At 37.9% G+C, this 23,249-nt stretch overlaps 2 protein-coding genes across 3 annotated transcripts; one reads left to right on the top strand and one right to left on the bottom strand.

Annotated features, from left to right (window-relative positions):
• The first annotated feature begins 7,351 nt into the window (after nucleotides 1-7,351).
• On the top strand, nucleotides 7,352-9,287 carry LOC149662013 (uncharacterized). 2 transcript variants are annotated; one of them, XM_089842390.1, is made up of 3 exons: nucleotides 7,352-7,881; nucleotides 7,948-8,092; nucleotides 8,153-9,287. In XM_089842390.1, the coding sequence occupies exons 1-3, from the start codon at nucleotides 7,594-7,596 to the stop codon at nucleotides 9,124-9,126; spliced, it is 1,407 nt and encodes a 468-aa protein (XP_089698516.1). In that variant the 5' UTR covers nucleotides 7,352-7,593; the 3' UTR covers nucleotides 9,127-9,287. The 2 variants fall into 2 exon arrangements, with proteins under 2 accessions (XP_089698516.1, XP_089698515.1); XM_089842389.1 differs by having other exon boundaries at nucleotides 7,948-9,287.
• Nucleotides 9,288-10,088: 801 nt separating this feature from the next.
• Nucleotides 10,089-12,512, bottom strand: LOC149662012 (uncharacterized). Its single transcript, XM_089842396.1, has 3 exons — nucleotides 12,336-12,512; nucleotides 10,225-12,253; nucleotides 10,089-10,100 (listed from the first exon to the last, which is right to left on the bottom strand). The coding sequence occupies exons 1-3, from the start codon at nucleotides 12,482-12,484 to the stop codon at nucleotides 10,089-10,091; spliced, it is 2,190 nt and encodes a 729-aa protein (XP_089698522.1). The 5' UTR covers nucleotides 12,485-12,512.
• Nucleotides 12,513-23,249: the final 10,737 nt, after the last annotated feature.

The raw sequence follows: 23,249 nt of genomic DNA, 5'->3' as shown, positions 1-23,249 counted from the left end.
GTCCAGCAAAATTGCCTCTAAAGCCTGGAAAAGTTGCTTCTCGAACGAGGCCCTGTATGCTGGTATGGAACAGTCAGCGTCCTCGGTTTCTTGTTGATCAGAGGGTTTATTTTGTGCAGCATTAGGTACCTCGTCGCATATTTTAGTTTGCGGCTCCTCAACACGCAGTGCAGAGGAGTTGTTGAGTGCTATTTGTGCAAGAGAAATTCTATCCTTGGGAGCGGGGGAACGTCGCAAATTACGATTTGGCTGAAATAAACCATTCTCGTCTGGCTCTTTATTAGCGTCCATTGTAATTCTCTTGGATGTAACCATAATGAAGTTATGGGGAGAAAAAAATCGGTCTTACCCTACAGTAGCCGCCAAATTAACCCCCGCAACGGCCAAGCCGGTAGGTGTAAAGCCAGGCTCTTTGACTCAAGACCACATCCAGCCCGCTGGGCGAACCAAACAACCGGTTAATTCCGGTTCCGGTGAGTTCTTACCGGGGTTCTCTTCCCAGGTTCCGGTAGCTCCACCCACATTCCCTAGTAAGGCGATCCTTCGAAAGGCCTAAGGATTACCGGGTACGGGAAATAGCAAGGCAAGGCCGGAACCCTAAAAAACCACCCCTTTTGGTGGACACGGGACACCCGCACTGCCAAGACCCCTGGGCGCCACCGGTTGCCCTTCAACCGGTAACATGCGCGCTGAGAGATCTCGGCCAGAAAGGATTTCGGATATCATCCTAACCGACCTCCCGTGCCACCTAGCCTGCGCGGCCCCCGCACAAAGGGCCAAAAACCAACCCCACGATGACCAACCGGCAAGGGTAGCCCTGCAGGCAACGCTCACCGTGCCCATAGAAGACCACCATGAAGGAAAGGTAAGTATGGGAAATGGTTGGGATGGGATGGTGACACTAGCCGGCATAGCCGAGACGGATCGACGGAAAGAAGACCGGCGCCCCTCCACCACGACAAGGTGGTGACCGCGGAGGGGAGTAGATAGGGACAGTGGGAATCTCGTTAATCCATTCATGCGCTTCACTAATTAGATGACGAGGCATTTGGCTATTGAAACTATTTATTATCATTGAGATTGTAATGAGTACAAAGGTTGATGCGGTCAGCTCGGCTATATAGTAGAAATTAAACAAAGACCGAAGCTGACCGCATCAAAAAAACCACACAGTAAAATAAGCATTGAGCTTTAAATTAATAAATGAATTAAATAAAAGAGATGTGGTGTTTACAGGTTCTACCTGGTTACACGCCAGAGCCCCCTTAACAAAAAATATAAGAAATATAAAAAAGAAACGCGTAGCCGGGGTTGACGACTAATTTAACTTATTAGTTAACTACGCGTGCAAAAATTAAAGTTAATGTGTTGGCCTCAGAAAAAGATACATTAAAAAAATCAGAGAATGTGTGAAATGATATGTATAAGTTAAACCATGGATGTCTCAAGAGCGACCAGCAGTGATAGAATAAACGCCCTTCATAAAATTTTGATAGATATAAACCCCTTGTTCAAGAACTATTTTAACGCACGTGAGTTCAAAGCCTTTGCCTAGATTGAATAGTTGACAAAAATCATCGTTTTCCTTACAATAGAGACCGCGGGCAGACATAATGAACGCGAAAAAATGCACTGACTTGTTAGGGTATAGGGAATTGATTTTTTGCAGAAACAGTGGAGTATTGTACACGGCCCTTTTCTTTTGGTGAGTTACACTTAGAGACTGCGGGGTATCCCAAGCGACACCGACATCGCATACTAGAAACGATTCGGGGGTTATAACGAGTAGGTCAGGTTTAAAAATGTGTTCATGGTTGAGGTCATCACTCTGAGTGAGGCGGGGTTCCTTTATGACTGTGTACTTGGTTTTGGAAATGCTCATATAGACGAAGTTTAAGAGTTTATTGTGACCAATGGTATAGTTAGGCTTCGATATGGGACAGGCCAGTAAAATGTGGGACATCAATTTGATGCGGCCGCAGCCAGATCGACAAGTGCGGTCGCCGCGATTAGAGGGAGCACCACGACAGGGGAGCATATTAAACCTGAGTTTTAGTTTTTTTAGGACAGAGCGTCCATCGAGATCATTGGAATCATTGCTCAACCAGAAGCTTGACAAAGAAAGATCGCCCTGATCGAGCCCGATGCCATATACCGTCGAGAAAAAGGTATTGGCAAAATATTTTCGAAGGTCGTTCCTATTGTGAGGCAAATCATGCAGAAAACCTTCTGATTTCGTGCGCATGTGGGTAATCGGCGGGGAAGACACAAGGTCTCGAATCACCGGCCAGCGATTACTGCGAAGATTATCTAGGCGATTGAGAAAGTTCAAGGGCATACTGAGAGAGAAGCAAGGGAAACCCAAGCCGCCATCTTTCGCGGGAGTGTAAAAACCAGAATTTGGCGTATAGTGTGGAAGCCGCAGGTGGATCTTCACGAAGTGACGCACGGACGCGTCAAATCGTTTTAGTAACTTCCTTGTCATAAGGGACAAGGACATAATATGCACAAAGCGAGAATAACTAATTTCTGGTGGGGTTTTAATGGCGCGGAACCAAGAAGGGACAGATGTCTGTCAAGCTTGGTTAGTTGGGGCGGGATCTTCCCATTAGGGTTAAAATTTAAACCGAGATATGAGAAAAAATCACTCGAGGTAACCGGTGGTATAGGCTCATCGCATAGGTTAAAGACGGAATATATAACTGGTGTGATACAGCCAGTTTTACCGTGTTTACGCCAGGGTAGGTAGTTGATATTTATCGGATAAATATCATGGATATTTTAGATTTTTTCGATATTTTCCTGTAAATTGTTAATTTAGATAAAAAACCGAAATCAGCGTAAAAACTAATGTATAGACAAAAATATCATTAATATCATCTGATATTTTCATTAATATCATCTGATATTTTCATTAATATCATGATATTTTCATTAATATCATGATATTTTCATTAATATCATGATATTTTCATTAATATCATGATATTTTCATTAATATCATGATGTTTTCGATATTTTCATTACTGTGAGTCTGACGAATGATTTAAGGTGTCGCTAGCTCCCGCTTCATCAGGTCTGTATTATTCTATTTTTTTAGTTTTAGTTTTGTTATTGCATGCCGTAAAACATGCCACGAATTAAGGATCCCGCTTGCAATAATATCAACTTCCAGCCAGTAGAAAGAAGAAATTGATGAACAAACGGCTAGATTTTTTACGCTACAAATACACCATTCAATCGCATTGAACACATCGAATTCATCAAAATGTGCCAAAAGCTACGACCAGGTTACATTCCCCCATCAAGGAAGGTAATGGGAAGTCGATTACTGGATCAAGTTCATAAGAAAGTATTAACAGATACGCAGAAAGAATTTGAAGGTCGTACAGTAACAATGGCATTAGATGGTTGGTTCAATATTCATAACGAGCCCATTGTTTGCGTCACCATTACCGACTCTGAAGGCCGAGTAGCACTTGTCGATAGCACTGATACATCTGGCAGTCCTCATACATCTGAATATTTGCAAGAACTAGCCAAAGCTGCAATCCACAAAACAGAATCAGAGTTTAAAGTGCGGATTGCATCACTAGTAACAGACAATGCGAGCAATGTGGCAAAAATGAGAAGGGAATTACAGAAAGATGGCTATTTTAACATAATTCAGTATGGATGTACTGCGCATATGTTAAACTTACTTTCTCAAGACGTAAAGATATCGAAAGTTGGATCGCAAATAATCAAAATCATTAAATATTTTCGTAACACCCACCTACCTGCAGCTTGGTACAAAGAAGCAAATGGGCGAAAGCTTACCAATAGAAGTCAGGTGGAACGCATTGGAAAAGGCAATTTCCTCATACTTACAAAAATAGAGGAATTATTATACAAATTTGTCAGGACCATAAATCGGAAGTCAATAAGGATGTACATAAACTTATCAACGATGTGAATCTCATTACAAATGCGGAGGATTATTCAGCAAGGATGCGTCCTATTGCTGTTTCCCTTGATCGATCGCAAAGAGATGGTGCGACAATTGCGATTGCTGTTGAAATTTGCCACAAACTGGAAATGAACTTCCAAAATCAGCCAAGATCTGTACAAGATAAATTTACAAAGAGACGCGACATGGCGCTTTCTGGTCCTCATTACCTAGCTAACATGATTGATCACCGCTTCCGTGGTTTCCACTTGTCAGAATTACAAAAGTCAGCGGCCTATGAATACCTTAAGGAGCTGAACCAAGATTTACTCCCAATTCTTATGTGCAATTCCACCGCATCTCTTCCATTTCCTGCCTACCTCTACAGTGAGTCCTTGGGCAACGTGCAACCATTTGTATGGTGGAAATCGGTTAGTATTCAACCTGATGAAGATACACTGAACTGGAGTACGCACAAAACCTTCTGGCTGAAAATTTGCGAGCCGTTACTGTGCGACACTTGTTCAACTGCAGCCGTTGAACGCTTATTTTCTAGCTTCGCACTAGTTCAATTGAGACTGAGAAATCGTCTTGGTAATGAGAAAGCAGCGAAACTAACATTTATGTTCCAGCAAATGAACTCTAACTCATCCAAGAATAATACTTCACTAAAATGGATTTGGAGTGATGATGAACCTGATGAAGAAGAAAACGACTTGAACGAGTCCGAACTATTAGATGAAACAGGAGATGATTTGGAAATTTCTGATTGTGAAAGTACAAATTTTGACTCAGACGATTCAGACTCTTTGCCTTTAGTGCGAGTAGCACCTAAAACAAAAACCACAAGCCGGAGAGCTTCGAAACGACGAGCAGAACCAATAGATGAAGATTAAATGTTTATTATGTATGTTTTGGCCAAAAGTTCTCTAACCTTATTAAATTCATTCCTCCATAGTCACAGCTTATACATTTTTGTATGTTAAATTGTTAATTGAATAAATTAACGTCATTCAAACAAATTCAGCGTTTGAAATCTTTTCTTGCAGTTTCAAAATATTTTGTTCAATCGGACCTTTGAGATCATTCTCCATGATAAATTGCAGCGTATACACAATTTTCTGAGCACCGTCTCCTTCAACAACATTTTTAAATCGTTTGTCCGCAAGTTCACTGCTTATAAGGCGACTATTAGCTTTTTTCCAGTCTGCGATGCAATCTTCCAAGTGTTAAATACACATAAAAGTCTTGGTCTTAAAGGGAACAAAATTAATAAGTTATTTGAGTGGAAACAAAACGCGTACTTAATTTTAAGCGATACAATGGGGCTTAAATTTTAAAATTTTCGTATTTGATTGTAATGCTAGAACGGAGTGTTCGTCTTATTAAAATTTGGGTTGTAGTTTTTATTTTTAATAAATTGGTGTAAACAATACCTTCAGTCTGAAGAGCTGTTCCAGTTCTTAGGTAAATAACAAAACGACGAATGGCGTTCCACAAATTCTTAACGCCTTCCGCTGACATCTAGAAGAAAGATTAATTAATTCCAAATTAAACGAAACGTACAACCCTTATGTCTAATACTTACGCCACACTTTTTGTGCTTTTCCACAAAACTTAAAATACCCTCCTTTTCTTTGAGACGGTCCACTTTCAAATCGTCTACGTTATTTTTGTTGGCAAGGTATTTGAAAAGTTTCGACGCATGACGCTCAAGGTTTTTACGGGACCCTGAAGACATAAGAAAATCAGTATGTTTAAGCTCTTTATAGCTTAAAACTGAAAACTTACTTTCCGTTCTGTTGTTTTCAACCGTTAGCATGTAGTTTTTAAAATCTGACAGTACAGGATGATCCTCGGAAAAAGATTCATACAAGCCAGCCTTTGACAGGGTGGATTTTACTCCTTTTAATCATGAAATATTGGGTATCGTATCACCAGCTGTCGCTGTTATAGTTGTACCAATGCTATTGTCTTGGTTTTCCAGTGTTTCGATTTCGTTCGTCACCACATCTTCAGCTCTGGCACTGTCCTTGTTATTCTGGGCACAAGCAATTTCTCCCGTAGTATCATCGGTTTCTTCGCCTGGAAGTAGATCATCCAAAATTGAGTTAAAAACGTAAGGCTAAAAATTCAATATCGACATGTACATATCTAGAGTAAAGTGGCATATTCTTTTTTTTTTTGGATTTTTTCTAAGCCAAGGTAAGTTCTTCGTCCGAAGAAGCTTCTTCTAAGTAATTAAGAGGATTTTCGTTCCCCGGAGACCTTGAACGTTTTTCTTGCGATTAAGCATTAATTAATGAAATTATAAAATATCAACTTAATTGTATTGATTTAACCATTAAACAAAACTTATAAGAAGTTTTTACCATTATCATTTTCAATTCCGTCAACTCTAGTTGACTCATTTAAGGAAATTTTGATACCCAGATATTTGAGTAGAGCTTCGACGTCTAGAAAAACATATCTCAGTTAAATATCAAAGATATCGATCTTTACAGGTATGCGCGAAAGCAATATTATTAAGCCTCAGTCCCATTAGAAAGAAATCAGATTGGAATGAAGTGGACCGAATACAGCCAAAATTGGCAGTTTTCCAAGCTTTCGTCCCATTTCACCGAAATCCAATTGGACAGAATCCCATTGGACACACCTAAGCTAACGTAACAGAGCCTAACCTAACCTAGACTAACGTTAAGGCTGTATTTTACATTGTTGCTTCAGACCCATTGGACAGACCAAACCATATCTAACATTATGTTTAGCCTACATTTTGCCCTGTTGCTTCAGTCCTATTGGACCGAAATGCATTGGACACAATTAACCTAACCTAACGTTAAGCCTACAATGTACCAAGTTCCTTCAGTCCCATTGGACCAAAATCCTAATATACCAATATCCCATTGGACAGTTGCAGGGCTCCAACCAAAATCTCAAAAATAAATAGGGAAAAAAGGAACTCTTCACAATAAAAATTGGGTAAAATAAGGACCTAAATTTTAGAAGTAGGAACCGAAAATGGACCACTGGTGAATCAAAATGGCATCTTTGTTACACAAACATTTCTTAAACAGACATGTTTTTAAGATCACATAATCTCGGGATTATAGTTAACTGTTTTCCAAATAAATAAGAAATTTATTTCGGACCTTCTACTCTTGATATTTTTGTTTAAGACAAAGGAATTATTTTACACATTTCTCCTTGACTGACTACTATAGTGTCACGTCAGTGAAAGTACGAAGCAAATATTTATAAGTGAAAATAACTTTATTCAATCTTCAAACGTAAGAATGTAAGTAGCGGCTGTAAGTCGTACTCGACGCGGGGAGATGTTCCCTTAGTAGGGGCTGAGCCTTGTGCCTTAAACCTCTACTAAGAGCGGAGAAGCTAGAGAGTATTGCAAGGAATATGGAAGAAGGGAAGTTTGGTCAGTATAGGAATCTCTCTTCACGAAATGTAGCAGGTCACATGACTTATATTCGGCGTTAGTTTGAACTGCGCAGGATCGAAGCGTGAGACGTCATTTCCCTACGTGATCGCCAGACGGTCGTCTGCATGTTCAAAAATGCACCTGATATATGCAAAGGCTTAATCTTTAAGATACTTTAAGGTTAATTTTAGTATGTTTAAGGTAGCATAAGTAATAACATAAAGTAATAATGGTTAGTTACAAAAAATGCTGTTATCGGGGCTGCAAAAGCAACAGCAAATTTAATAAAGAGAATCCAAATAAGAGCCTGCTTTTTCTTCCATTTCCAAAACCAAAAACCAAGTATGAAAAATGCAAAAAATGGATAGTAGCTTGTGGTAGAAGTGATTTAACAACAGATCTAATTAAAAAGACACATTATGTTTGTTCAAATCATTTTGTCGGTGGACTCGGACCTTCTGATAAGTTTCAGGATCCTATATTATTTTCGGAGACTGGTGCAAGTGTTTTGAACGTGGTGAGTATATAACTGTTTGTCATAATTATATTTAATTACGGTTCTTAATGGGGAAACTTTCATCAGGACAATTCAGCTAATTTTTTAAAACAGCGAGCTAAGCCTTTGGATTTGTCTATCTCAAAGCCAGCTGATAATTTAGAGAATGGGACATCCAGTGTAATAAAAAAAAAATATAACTTGTACTCCGTTCAAACCTTCAACAAGAATGGTTTGTTATTAACTATATTTAACAATATCGAAGGTGTTCTTAAAGATGTTATCTATGTAGATTTCAACGAGCTCTTTTTGCGAACACATATGAAAGAACTCGTGGTAAAAACGTCGAAACATATGGGATCATGCAAACTAGCTGACCCAGGGCAAGATGTTGAAGAAGTAATTAGTGAGATAGTGGCCAGCAGTGATGGGATAAGGATTATCGATGACGCCGTCAAAATATTGACAGGTTTAAATGAAGATCAAATACGTGACAAAGATACTTACATTGTTTGCTCCCAAGAGCTACGGGAAAATCAGAAGTTAAAAGAGGCTGCTATAAAATCGTTTGAAATAATCAAAGGTTTTAAGCAATTGACACTTGAAAAACAATACCTGATTATTAATCACTGGCTTAGGCGTTTTTTTGTGGTATTGCATGTTAAATGGGTTGAACTTAAAAAACCCTCTGAGCTTAAGCCGAGAACAGAAAAATTTCATGAGCCGAAATTATTGTCAGATAGACAGTTTAAAGAAAAGGAGGAAAAGGTTATCCATCATTTGGGGGGATACATTTTAAAAAAAATTACTTATAAATATGAAGATTGTACGTTTCTTGAACGCTGCATCGCTGAAACCGAGGGAAACGTTTGTAACTATTCAAGCTGGAGTGAACGGCTAAATCGGGGTGGGCTTATAATTTTGAAGCCAATAGCTTTTGGGTTTTTTTATCTTATTAATGAATTATCAGCCCCAATATTCGAACAATCAATATTGACTGATAACCAAAACAGAAAGAAAAAGATTTTAGATGTTCTCAAAACAAATGTAGTGACAAATAGGTGGAATGATTTATGGGGCGAGGAGAATGTAACCACAAGGGAAAAGTGCAAAAAGCTAGTTATAGATACGTTTTTCAATTGCAGAGCAAAAGCAATGAAGGATTTTTTTAAAAGAAAAGTTAACAAAGCTCACAATGACTCGCTTTTTAAAAAGAAAGGGCTTAGACAATCTCTTAAAGAGAATGACCCGAAACAAAGTTTATAAATTTAGTTCCTATTTCCAACTTTAGTCCAGTCATATTTTCCATTTGAAATGGTATATTGTTCATGATCTCGCGTGATGTTTGTGAATTGTGATATTTTTTTATATTAAAATATGGAAAAAACCATTGAGTTAACGAATTTTAATGATTAATAAAAAGAACAAAAACCATTTAAGACACTTTCTTTTTTTTATGACTACAATTACCATTTTTGGGTTTACTCGTTACAACACGCATAATTTTAAATTTTTTTTCGTTGTAGCTAAAGGCAAGTAACGTTGGGTTTTCATGACAACCAACAGACCTCCGATGCTTTCCAAAATGACGCTCTAATGGGTCTTGGTTAAATCGGTCGGTTAAGACAAATTGAGCTCCTTTGTTGAGCAAGAATTTTACTGCTTCAATTATAGAGTAAACAGTAGTTTGAATTCCGTCAAGCGTTTCTCTGATAAGCTGCATCATTGCCCTCCCTTCTTCAGGGACATTTGCTTGACTAGCTTCTTCCGCCCATTCTCTGAGATATCCTAAAAATGTGTCCTCAAGCCACTATTATGAAATGGAGAAAAACAATAAGTAATGCTTATGAAAAGTGGTTGTTTAAATACATACGGCAAACCTCCAATCATCAGTGCTTGTGAATGAATCTATATCATGGTTTCGGGAGAGTTTTCCTTGGGCAAAGTTTTTCGAATTCATGATATCAAAAAACCTGTTGAAAATCTTGATAAATTTTACAGTCTCGGAGGCTTCTTCCCCAACTAATTCATTTATTGCCTCGGCTACGGTGTTACTCATTATTTGGGTGGCCAATTTCACTCTCATTGCTGAAAAAGGGCCCAAATAAACGTGACTGTCCGTAAGCTTTGGGCACAAGCGTAAATGGCCTATACAGTCTTTTTTATACATATCTACCACATGAGACCATAAAATGTTTTTATTGTTTTTACGTAAAAGTCTTGAGTTTTTATGATATCCACTATTGGAGAAACAATTCCGAACCGTTTTTATAAGGTGGGGGGGATCGGAGATATAATATATATATCTTTCTTCTCCAGGGCTAGAATATATATATTCCTTGCTTTATAGTGAATTTTAGTCACTGGGTCGGGACGTGTACTTAGCCTGATCAACTTCTGATTTATGGCTGATTTATCACATACAACGGTTAATACTTTAAATCCCTTACCTTCCAAAATCTCTATTGCCTCTTGAATGATTAAGTATAGCTCATCTGCTTTCATATCGTGGCAAGGAAAATAAGCCAGTGTATGTTTGAAATTGGTTGTCAAGCCCCGGACCATTAAAGACATAACGTGCGTAGCAATAGGCAATTCTTCAGAATTGTTGACATTATTCTGTTCATTTTCCGCTTGTTTGATTAGATCTCCAGAACCGCTTGAATGACAAAACCCAACCACCTCTCCTGTATTGGCTTTAAATATCAGGTCTTCTTTTATTTTCATTTCGTCCACAATTAGAGAGAAAAATTTTTGGTGCTCATCTGAGCTGTGCAGATCAATTTTCCCTTTCATTTCCCTGATTGACTCTATTGTGAAACCACTTTGGCTAGAAAATAAAGATCCATATTTCCAAAGTGTCCTTGGAGCTGGCAGAGGAACAACTTCTCGGAGAGTTTCATAGGCTGATGGTGATTTCGCTCTCAGATAAAGACACCATTTGATAATGGCAGGATGCCACATTTTGGGCTTTCGCTGTTTTTTCTTAATTAGTTTCAACTGTTCTTTAAGAAAAATTCTTAAAAAGTTCTCTTTTGAGCAAAATGGATCATCGTCTATTGACTCACTGAGCAAAATATTTGGTTCGTCTGAAAGGGACAGCTTCAGAGTTTTTATTACTCTCTTCAACTGTTGTATTTGCTTATTTTGCATTTTATTCTGACGGTTTTTTACTTTCAAAGCGGCTATTAAATCATTCCTAGACATATTCTGAAAATTCCTGGGACTTTTCAAAACTTTTAACTTCAATCTTTTTTCCTTTGCAAGCTGACCTTTTGCAAAAGTTTTGCAATTTATACATCTGGAATCCATATTATTCTTAACGAAACCGTTACATTTTGTTGAATAAACGGCCTTTGTGTATATATTTACACATCCTAGTTTTTCACTGCATTTAATTTTATGGAAATCTAAACCACTCCCATTACAAAGACGCAGTGAATTTAAATAATCTAATAAGTTAAGTAAATCATTAAGCTTCGAGATAGTTCGTGGAAAGATTTCTAGTGGGAATAGCCGATGATTTTCGCCGATTGCCTTTCCGTAAACAAGAATTTCAAATTCTAAATTTAACTTAATTTTAACTTCGATAGAACATATATGCGGACTTCTAACTTTGAAAATGCTCAAGCTAGAATCCTCATTCTCGGAAATAGTCCATGCTATTTCTTGAATATGGCTGAAGTATTGATTCTCAAAATATTTTTTAAAGAGGTCCTTTGTATCAAATACAGGTGATAACTGAATTTCTTTGCGCTGTGTAGTTTCTGACAAATTTGCTTCAACTATACTTAATTTAAAGCTATTGGTGGCCAATGTAGTTTCTTTAGCTCTCTTCTCTTCCTCAATGATTAATGTAGTGTCCCCCGCTGTCAATGTAGTTTCCCACGCTGTCAATGTAGTGTCCCCCGCTGTCAATGTAGTTTCCCACGCTGTCAATGTAGTGTCCCCCGCTGTCAATGTAGTGTCCCCCGCTGTCAATGTAGTTTCCCCCGCTGTCAATGTAGTGTCCCCCGCTGTCAATGTAGTTTCCCCCGCTGTCAATGTAGTTTCCCCCGCTGTCAATGTAGTGTCCCCCGCTGTCAATGTAGTGTCCCCCGCTGTCAATGTAGTGTCCCCCGCTGTCAATTTAGTGTCCCCCGCTGTCAATTTAGTGTCCCCCGCTGTCAATGTAGTGTCCCCCGCTGTCAATGTAGTGTCCCCCGCTGTCAATGTAGTGTCCCCCGCTGTCAATGTAGTTTCCCCCGCTGTCAATAAAGTTTCTTCAGCTGTCAATGTAGTTTCCATGCACGTTTCATGTGTATCATCAATACAATAGTCATGATAATACACAGGGTCTGGATTTTTCTCGGTTGGACCAGCACCACCAACGAAATGAAAAGAACAAATATGCCTGTAAATACGGAAGAACTTCACTTAATAAAATTCACAATTATTTTTTAAAATATGCACAATATAGAAGATATGGAACTAACCTTCGTGTTATTTTTTCTAGAGTCAGGAATTCTGGTCTAGAGCAGGCTAAAATCCAGCGTTTGCATTGCTCTAAATGGGTCTTTGCTTGTGGAAATTTCAGAAAAAAATATACCTTCCATATAATCTTGATCGCTAAATCTCGAGTCATTTTTACACCCTTTGTAACTACAGTTTTTCCCAACCATGGCTTATTTACTCGGAAAATAATTAACTTGGTTCACGAAATAATTAGTACTTGCCAAGCAGTACGCCGCACAAAACATCTAAGCCTTGGTAAAAAACAAATCGGAAACCGGTAGTTCCGCCTATCCTCGCGATGCGCGAGAAATCGCGAGAAAAATGCGGCGCGTGCGCACATGCACATCCACGCCGAAACCGGGATTTTTGGGCGACCGGAGTTATAGCGTTACACGAAACTTCCCTTCTTCCATATTCCTTGAGTATAGCAGGGGCTGGACCTTAGGTCTTTTCCCTCTGCTAGCTATCAGCTAATGCTTTTTCGAAGCCAGGGCGAAGCGGCCTTTTATACCCTCCTCGCATGCCGAGGGCAATTAGGAAACTAGAGGACAAGTTCGCACTGGCTTCTCAATCTATTCCCGACAATAGTAATTCAGTTTCCTGGTATTTTGTAAAATAGGGTGATTTAAGGACCAAGTACAGATTTTAGGGTGGATTAATGACCTTGCAGGAAAATGGGGACTTTAGGAACTCATAGGGACCTGGTGGAAGCCCTAAAAACCCAACCTAGCCAACCTAACATAACCTAACGTTAGGCCTACGTTTTACGCAGTTGCTTCAGTCCCATTAGATGGACTGAAGCTAACATATCAAACTTAACCTAGCGTTAAGCCTACATTTTACCCAGTTGCTAGTCTGGTTTGGGTTGATTTGAGATAAGCCGCGTTCACACGAGAGACTTTGAAACCGTTTTGAACCGTTACGGAGAGGTTCTAATGAAATAGTTTCCTGATAAAAATAGAGATCTTTTATAAGAAAATACAATTATAACTTTGAAAATGGTTCAAAACGGTTTCAAAGCGTCTCGTGTAATCGTGGCTATAGAGGCACTGTTCTTACAAGCTCAAAACGGTTGCATAGAGACTTCCTATGAACTTTTTTGAAACACGCTTTAGCTTAAATTAAATTACAAAAATTTTATATGCGCCCGTAAGAACGGTTTTCTTTTACCTAAAAAATAATAGCAATTGAGAAACATTGAAAGTGACTTACTTAGCAAAGATAAGTTATAAACGTATGATTCTGTGTAAGGGCTTCACGGTGGACTATATAGTCCATGAATTGCCCTGTCAGTCACTGACCAAGTCTCACTAGGAAATATCCATAAAAAACAGTGGAAGTGACTTACTTAGCAAAGATAAGCTATAAACCTATGATTCTGTGTGAGGGCTTCACGGTGGACTATACACTGTTAAAAAAAAAGGTATTTTGAAGGTACTACAAAATACCTCCGCGACTTTTTTAGTACCCATGAACGTATTCTATTTGTTGTCTCACAGTGCGGGTATTAAATGATTTCGAAAAAGGTATCTTGGAAATATAAGGTATATAATGAAACCTTTTAGAGTTTCAGTGCTTCTGGTGGTATGTTATCGTACTCTGGAAGTAGAAAAGGACTTAACAGATTCCATTAGAGGGATTTTTTAGCTCCGGCGTCCTGATTATAACTAACACTACTAAAGTAAAATACATGATGATATAATTCTAGCCCAAATTCTCTAACACTGACTGTTTACTTCACCATTAGCACTAGTAATGGCAGCGTAGAAAAACATCTCTATTGGAATATTATATATAAACATAAAGAATAGGTTCGGTAGGGTAGAAGCTTGTGTCCCATTCGACCGAATCCCAATCGACCGAACACGTTTCCCATTCAACCGAAAACAGCCCAAATGTGCGGTTTGGGGAGAATATATATCAAAATTTAAAAAGCAAACGTTTTCACTTTTTTTAAGGCTTTTTTTTACCCTACAGTTTTCGTTGTATATATATATTGATGTTTGAAATGCAAAATTTAACTTTAAGAGTGATTGATAACGGAGAGAATTACTAATAAAGGCGGCTTTCTTTACATTAATAATGGCTACTTGTTTCAATTGAATAAGAAAAAGGATAAAACTAGTTACTATAATTGTAGAAATCCCTCCTGTAAGGTTCGAATAATAGAAGTAACCTTACCTAACCTAACCTAACCTAACCTAACCAAACCTAACCTAACCCTAACCTAACCTAACCAAACCTGAGCAAACCAAACCAAACCTAACCTAACCTAACCAAACCTGACCAAACCAAACCAAAACCTAACCAAACCTAACCTAACCTAACCTAACCTAAACCTAACCTAACCAAACCAAACCAAACCTAACCTAACCTAAACCTAACCCTAACCAAACCAAACCAAACCAAACCTAACCTAACCTAAACCTAACCTAACCCTAACCTAAACCAAACCTAACCAAACCTAACCTAAACCTAACCTAACCAAACCTGACCAAACCAAACCTAACCTAACCTAACCTAACCTAACCTGACCAAACCAAACCTAACCAAACCAAACCAAACCAAACCTAACCAAACCAAACCTAACCTAACCTAACCTAACCTAACCTAACCAAACCAAACCTAAACCTAAACCTAACCAAAGCAAACCAAACCAAACCAAACCAAACCAAACCTAACCTAACCTAACCTAACCTAACCTAACCAAACCTGACCAAACCAAACCTAAACAAACTTAACCTAACCTAACCTAACCTAACCTAACCAAACCTGACCAAACCAAACCTAAACAAACTTAACCTAACCTAACCTAACCTAAACCTAACCAAACCTAAACCTAACCAAACCTAACCTAACCTAACCAAACCTGACCAAACCAAACCTAAACCTAACCAAACCTAACCTAACCTAACCAAACCTAACATAACAGTAATGTTTTGGAAAAGGCATATTATTTGAGAAGTCAATGAAGCTAAACATGAACATTTCGGAAAAGGCGTACCATAGAAAAATGATTTGTAAAATATTACTAACCTAACATAACGAACCCAAACCTATAACATAACAGTAAAATTTTGAAAAAGGCATATAATTTGAGAAGTCAATGAAGGTATAAAACATCAATATTTTGGAAAAGGCGTAACATTGTTAAATGATTTATAAAATATTACTAACCTAACTTAACCAAACCAAACCTAACCAAACATAACAGTAATGTTTTGGAAAAGGCATATTATTTGAGAAGTCAATGAAGCTAAACATAAATAGTTTAGAAAAGGCGTAGAATAGTTAAATGATTTATAAAATATTATTAACCTAACCTAACTTAACTTACAATTTCCTTCTCTGGGTTTGAACCCGAGCCTCTGAATTAAAAGCCTGATATTCTACCATGCTGCTGCGGTGATTCGAAATCCTCACAGACATTTAATTAACTAATTCTTTCAAATAAATTCCCATTCAGCAGAAACCCGCCATTGGGCTGGAAATTTAAATATATTCTCCATAAAAAACCAAAAAGCGGTTTCGGTCGAATGGGATTCGGTCCAATGGGATAATACCAGGGTAGAATAGGGTAGTGGAGTGGTTTTCTACCCGAGATTTAAATTTCAATCTCAAGTTTCCTAGCTAGTGGTTTTTCTTAAATATTTAATTACATATAATTAATATTAATTATTTTCTTTGACAGTTATGTACACTAGCATACTTTAAATCATTTAAAGGTAATACAATTATGATATAAGGCATACATAATTAATATTAAGGTTTGAATCCGAGCTTACGCCTTCAGTCTCCATTCAGGAATTATCCGTGTATATGTGACCCTGAATAACCTTTACACTATAACAGTATCACACCTTCCTTAACAAGGGGAAGCAAAATTTGGTATCGGGAAACCTAGAGTATTTGATCCCATGCTTACTGTGCGAACTCTCACGATCCCGCAAGCCTACGGCGCAGACACTAAAAGGCGAGATGGAAGGCAAAATATTACCCTCGTCCCGTAAGCCCACAACACAGAAACTAAAAGTTGAGATGGAAGGAAACTTTACTCTCGTGTCTTTCCGTCTCTTTTACATCGAAGTGGTGTATTGCTTACCTTGTCTGAAAATTATTCAAGCCCGGGGTAATTGAGGAAAGGTTTACCAGTTTCAAATGTGCCGCAAATATTTTTGATGGTGCGTAAGTATAATTTAGACCTGTTTGTGGGTTTTATTTGACATCTAATTCGGTAGCACAAAATACCTTTAAAAGTATATTTTCGAACCTTTTCGAGTGTTAGCAGGTACTCCTTTCGGTAATAAGGAGTACCTTTCAAAATTGTAAAGTTTTATTCTGACCTTTGTTGAGGTTAAATTGATATCCATTAATGGATCACAAAATACCTGGTATTCCTCAAAAGTACCTTCTTTAAGAGGTATTTCAGAGTATCTTTACACAACGGTATTTTGTAGTACCTTTATGGGTACGTCTGGGGATGCATCGAAAAATACCTTTAAAGGTACTAGACAGTACGGTTATTTTTTACAGTGTATAATCCATGAATTGCCCTTTCAGTCACTGACAAAGTCTCATAAGGAAATATCCATAAAAAAGTGGAAATGACTTACATAGCAAAGGTAATTTATAAACTTATGATTCTATATAAAGGATTCACGGAGCACTATTTAGTCCATGATTGCCCTGTCAGTCACTGACAAAGTCTCATAAGGAAATATCCATAATAAACAGTGGAAGTGACTTACTTAGCAAAGATAAGTTATACTGAGAGAGCGGTAGCTCTCTTAGATAAGACTTCATACTGCTCTTAATGTATAAGGAGGGTTTTTAGTTTCGATGTAGTTTTTTTTATATTGTATTAACTGTTTTGAAATAATTACACAGAACTACAATTCTGGCCCTTAATATGTGGTTAAAATATCAAAGAGATCCATAAATTAGCAAAATATTCTATTCGTCGTTAAAAATCTTGTTTGAAGCAGCAAGCCATCTAATCCTTATTTACCTTCTTTTGAAAAAGAAAATAATAGGTTGATACCTCTTTCAGTAGATGATTCATTGATATTTCAGTTTCATTGATTTTAAAAAAAATTAGTTCCACCATTGGTTAATTTTCAATATTGACCAATCGATAATCACAAATTTTAATAACTAAATTACAAAAACCGGTTCAAAACCATATTAGTTTTGAAACGATTAAATTATAATTTTAAACATATATACTAGTTAATTCCTCGTAGGTAATTAGTTTATTGCCTTAGTGAAATTAATGCTGAATATTATATACACAAAGTAAATAATAAATTAACTTCTAAAATTTAAATGTAAAGTGTGTGCATTATTTCCCAATTAATAAAAGATATCCACCTATTTTCATTCAAATTAATTACTAATTTCTGGATAATGGATAGAAAATGTCGAGCTCTAATTGCGATATAGCTAAATTCAATCCCACTGGCTATTAATAATACAATATAACCTTTGCCCTATGTTTACTGTTTTGAATTTTATTTGTAAAATTTAAAACGTAGTATAGTATTACAATTTTTTTAATGAAATAATTATTAATAAATTTCAATAAAATAAATTCTGGTTAAATACATAACACTACTTTTTATTAAATTTCTGAAATTATCAGAGCTAAATATCAAAGACACATATTTAATTGCTCTAATTTCGACACAACTGCAACCGTATATATTCATTCATTTAATAACATTTCTCATTTCTAATTATTTAAATTCAAAGGGCTGTATTAACTTCTAAAGGTGAAAACCCAGCTGACTTAGAAGTAAAAAAATACCAGGCTGCCAGGCTGTCTCTAACACAACAGAGTTGGCCATTCTCGCTTATGAGAAATAAATCCTTGTCATATGCATCTCTGGACTTTAAGAGTTCCAGGACTCCCAACTGAAGCAGGGTGGGAAATAGGGATTTTTTTAAAACTAGACATTGGGCCAGCGACCCCCCTGCCCTGGAATAAATGAACTGGCCCATGACCATTGACCAGGGCGCGGCGTCTGCTAAACTAAAGAAGTGGGTAATTAAAATAGTTGAGATAATGTCTGGACCCTGGTTACCCTAGAATTTCCTTAGTGGTCCTGTGGTCCACTGCTCCCCCTCCGATTTAATTTTTAAACTGGTCATTTTCCCTGTGCCACCGCCTTATTTACAACGCTGAACAGAAGATTTCTTTTGACCGGACCATAGCCTACTCGATCACGCGCAACACGTCGCAAGCTGCTTGCGCTATAGCGCGAGTCAGGGTGGGAAATAAGGATTTTTTTAAACTGGACATTAGGCCAGAGACCCTCCTGACTTGGAATAAATAAACTGGTCCGTGATCATTGGCCAGAGCACGTCGTCTGCTAAGCTAAAGAAGTGGATAATTAAAATATTAGAATTTTAATGTGTGGACTCTGGTTACCCTTGAATTTTTTAGTAGTCTCGTGGACCACTGACCCCCCTCCGATTTAATTTTTGAACTGTACCAGGCAACTTTTAAACTCGTCATTTGCCCTGTGTTACCGCCTTATTTCCCACGCTGGCGCGAGTTGCTTTGCGTTGTCGAGTGCGTGATGGAGCGGGCTATGCCTGGAGTCCCAACCCCCGTTACTTACTACTAAAATACCCACTAGCATAGCCCACTCGATCACGCTCTCTTTTCCCCGGCTACATATTTTGAAGAGGGAACTTTTACAGATCACCTTTGTGAACTTTTAGGGTAGCCCTTATAAATTGAGTCGGCATTGCCCTGACTATATTGTGTTTAAGGTTTATAGGCTTAATATCAAACAGACGTTAGTTAATGCTACAAAAAAGTTCAAAATTGATAATCTCGGATCGTCTTTGAGAAGTTTTAAGGATATCCGAATTTCATATTGGGCTTATGAAAAGTTTGAGCTAAAGGTTAAACAGACATAAATCAGAGTTTTAAAAAATTGTGTAAAACTGTCAATTTGGTCCTATTTGTGGAATTTTAGGGGAGCGCCTCGCGTTTCAATAAAGGGTTGTAAAAAATTTTATTATGTTAATTACAATAAGAATACAAACTTTCAATGAGTTACGTTTTTATTTTTTTTAGTATCATTATAAATTAATCAAAAATGTCTTGATTAGAATCAAGACCTAAAAAGTATCGATAAGACTGAGGTTATCACTTGTCTGAAGGGTCAGATATTAATTTTTCTTTTTAATTGAAACTTAAATGCATGCTTAAGAAAAAACAACGTTCCATTACCGTTTTCCGTTGAAATAAATTATTTTACTGGTAATCAATTTCAAAAATTTACTTATCTCGGCTTTTCGACCACAATTCCATTCCCCGAAAACATTTTATCATTACATTAATTACTTTTGGGAGAGTACGTGTATGGTTTTGCGTTTTAAAAGGTTCCTAAAGACGTTACATCCCCATTCGTGACCGGCACGCTTCGCAGTGGAACATTTTAATTATTCTAAAACCAATGGCGGCAAATTCAAAAGGGACAATAAGATTTTTACTCGCGGTTTTGCAAAATAATGTAATATCAAGTGTACTTTAGTCAACCGTCGTATTGTTCTTTCTCATAGTTCAGGGCATGATCAGTGTTACTGCCCACTTTCTCTCTCTAGTTTCTAACAATGGTTAGAGACTTCTAACAATGGTTAGAGACTATTTGATATGGCACGGCACAACGTTATATACATTTGTAAATTTGAAGTAGCACAAAAGGAAAAAAATCCAGTTTTTTATATTTTTGTTTGAAATAAATAAACTCATGATAGTAGTTATAACTAACAGAAAGTCAAGGGAATGGCACCGGTAATTAGCAGCAAAATGAGAGGAAAGTTAGCTTCAAGTTAGCAGAGGGACATGGTAGTGAAAATAGTAATCTAGAATTTTGCTCGTTCAAACCTTAATATATCATGAAAAATTCAAGTGAGGAGGCGGCACTACCTAGAAAGATTGATTTGGCGTGATCGAGTGGTCCGTGGAAATAGCAGATAACAGCGAAAAAATTATGCTCTCTTCTCTTGGATTATAGCCCTAAGCCCACTCGATCCAGGCTCACGGACGAAATCTGCTCGCGCTATAGCAGCTTGTGTCGTTAAGCGCGCGTGATCGAGTGGGCTACGCCTGGCACCGAAGTCCTCTCAAACTTTTAAAAGGTTGTTGTCATGGCTAACAGTTTTTTTTATAGTTTTATAGCTTATTTTAACACGTTATCTCCCAAAAGTAATTAATGTAATGATAAAATGTTTTCGGGGAATGGAATTGTGGTCGAAAAGCCGAGATAAGTAAATTTTTTAAATTCATTACCAGTAAAATAATTTATTTCAACGGAAAACGGTAATGGAACGTTGTGTTTTCTTAAGCATGCATTTAAGTTTCAATTAAAAAGAAAAATTAATATCTGACCCTTCAGACAAGTGATAACCTCAGTCTTATCGATACTTTTTAGGTCTTGATTCTAATCAAGACATTTTTGATTAATATCTGTTCCTTCAGTCTTCATTTTAATTAAGAATGTTAAGAAACAGTTTTACATTTTCAAAATCTGCACTAAGCAGAAACATATATAAAGGGGACCATAACTTTAGCTCAATCAGACATTTATTTATAATTATACTTCAAAAAAACGTAATTCATTAAAAGTTTGTATTCTTATTGTAATTAACATAATACAATTTTTTACAATCACTCATTCAAACGCGAGGTGCCCCCCCTAAAAATTCCTGAAATAGGACCAAATTGACAATTTTACAAAATTTTTAAAAATGCTGATTTATGTCCGTTTTACATTTAGCTCAAAATTGTCATAAGCCCAATATGAAATTCGGATATCCTTAAAACTTCACAAACACGATCCGAGATTGTCAATTTCAAACTTTTTTGTAGCATAAACTATCGTCTGTTTGATATTAAGCTTAAAACCTTAAACACAATATAGTCAGGGCTACCCTAAAAGTCCACAAAGATGTTTCAAGATTGCTAATAGGCCTAAAAAGTGCCCTCTTCAAAATATGTAGCCGGAGAAAAGAGAGCGTGATCGAGTGGGCTATGCTAGTGGGTATTTGGGTAGGAAGTAGCGGAGGTTGGGAGTGACTTGGGACTCCAGGCATAGCCCACTCCATCACGCACCGACAACGCAAAGCAACTCTCGCCAGCGTGTGAAATAAGGCGGTGACACAGGACAAATGACCAGTTTAAAAATTGCCTGGTCCAGTTCAAAAATAAAATCGGAGGGTCAGTGGTCCACGAGACTACTAAGAAAATTCAAGGGAAACTAGAGTCCACACATTAAAATAATAATATTTTAATTATCCACTACTTTAGTTTAGCAGACGACCTGCTCTGGTCAATGGTCACGGACCAGTTTATTTATTGCAAGTCAGGACTCGGGAGGGTCGCTGACCTAATGTCCAGTCTAAAAAAATCCTTATTTCCCACCCTGCGACGTGTTGCGCGTGATCGAGTAGGCTATGCTCAGAGAAGAAAAAATCTTCACTTCAGTCATAGTCCACTCGATCACGCGTATCACGACGCAAGCTGGTCGCGCTCCGCGAGCAGTGCAGCGTCCAGTAGCTCGGATCGAATGGGCTATGCTTCAGTTGGGAGTCCTGGGCCTGAAATAAGCACAGAACAATAAAATTTTATAATGTCCCATAAATATTTTAAACACTAAGGGGGTCACTGGACAGTTGACCAGTAAATTTTTCCGAAGTTCTGATAGTTTGACTTTGAAGACGCGGCACAATTTTTGCGCACTCCAGTGGACAATGTCCTATAAACTTTCCAGTCAAACAGGGGGTCGCTGGACACACGTCCTATATATATTCTACCCTGATTTGAGCAAATTAGATAACGGTATACTGAATTAACTAGCGCTACTCTTACCTATGTTGACGATAGCGCGTCATCGAGTAGGCTATGCTCCGGGCAAAAGAAGTCTTCACTTCAGTTCAGCGTGGGAAATAAGGCGGTGGCACAGGTCAAATGACCAGTTTAAAAATTAAATCGGAGGGGGGTCAGTGGTCTACGGGACCACTAAGAAAATTCTAGGGTAACCAGGGTCCAGACATTATCTCAACTATTTTAATTCCACTTCTTTAGTTTACCAGACGACGCGGCCTGGTCAATGGTCATGGACCAGTATATTTATTCCAGGCTGGCCCAATGTCCAGTTTTAAAAAAATCCTTATTTCCCACCCTGCTTCTGTTGGGAGTCCTCCTGGGGCTCCTGAAGCTTGAAGGAGAGAGGAATGGAGTGGAAACCCCCATACCTATAGCGTTGCCTGTGTACCCCCACCTACGGCACCGTAGTCCTCCCATCATCCCCAGCGGTCGTGCCGGACGAAATTGTAAAGGACGCTCCCTCTATCTCAAAAATAGAAGCAAGTTCTCATTCAAATAAAATGGCGCTACGCGGCAGCACTTAGCAATCGCCTACGGAAGGGTAGGGGCGTGCGCGAGGTACCCGCCGCAGGTCGCCCATCATCATTTCCAATCCATCTGACTCCCTTATCTCTGCCTGAAGGCCATGCACATGACAAAGATTCATTTCTTATAAGCGAGAATGGCCCAATTTGTTGTGTAATAGACAGCCTGACAGCCCGGTATTTGTTTACTTCCAACCTGTCAGGTTAGAAGTAAAGGTTTTCACCTTTAGAAGTTAATACAGCCCTTTGAATTTAAATAATTAGAAATGAGAAATTTCAGACAGTCAGACAACACATTCTTTTTAGGCCCATTTTAAATTTCCCAGATTTTCCTTTGAATTTAAATAATTAGAAATGACAAATGTCAGACAGTCAAACAACAAATTTTCTGGTTACCCTGATACTGTTATCCAGACTTTCCCTCTGAAAATGGACCTTTTTAAAGGTCAGGGAAAATATATTACTTTCCC

Source organism: Phalangium opilio, unplaced genomic scaffold (assembly GCF_054372755.1).
Source record: "Phalangium opilio isolate 3A_F unplaced genomic scaffold, DU_Popi_V2 ptg000064l_1, whole genome shotgun sequence".
Classification (NCBI taxonomy): domain Eukaryota; kingdom Metazoa; phylum Arthropoda; class Arachnida; order Opiliones; family Phalangiidae; genus Phalangium; species Phalangium opilio.
The sequence above is the reverse complement of the archived record's forward strand: the minus strand, read 5'-3'. Positions and strand labels throughout refer to the sequence as shown.

Excerpts from the sequence above, each read along its gene's own strand:
- LOC149662013 (XM_089842389.1), top strand. The coding sequence starts at position 7,594 with ATGGTTAGTTACAAAAAATGCTGTTATCGGGGCTGCAAAAGCAACAGC. Across the intron at positions 7,882-7,947 it reads GTGCAAGTGTTTTGAACGTG|GACAATTCAGCTAATTTTTT; the intron begins GTGAGTATATAA and ends AACTTTCATCAG.
- LOC149662012 (XM_089842396.1), bottom strand. The coding sequence starts at position 12,484 with ATGACTCGAGATTTAGCGATCAAGATTATATGGAAGGTATATTTTTTT. Across the intron at positions 12,254-12,335 it reads CTAGAAAAAATAACACGAAG|GCATATTTGTTCTTTTCATT; the intron begins GTTAGTTCCATA and ends CCGTATTTACAG.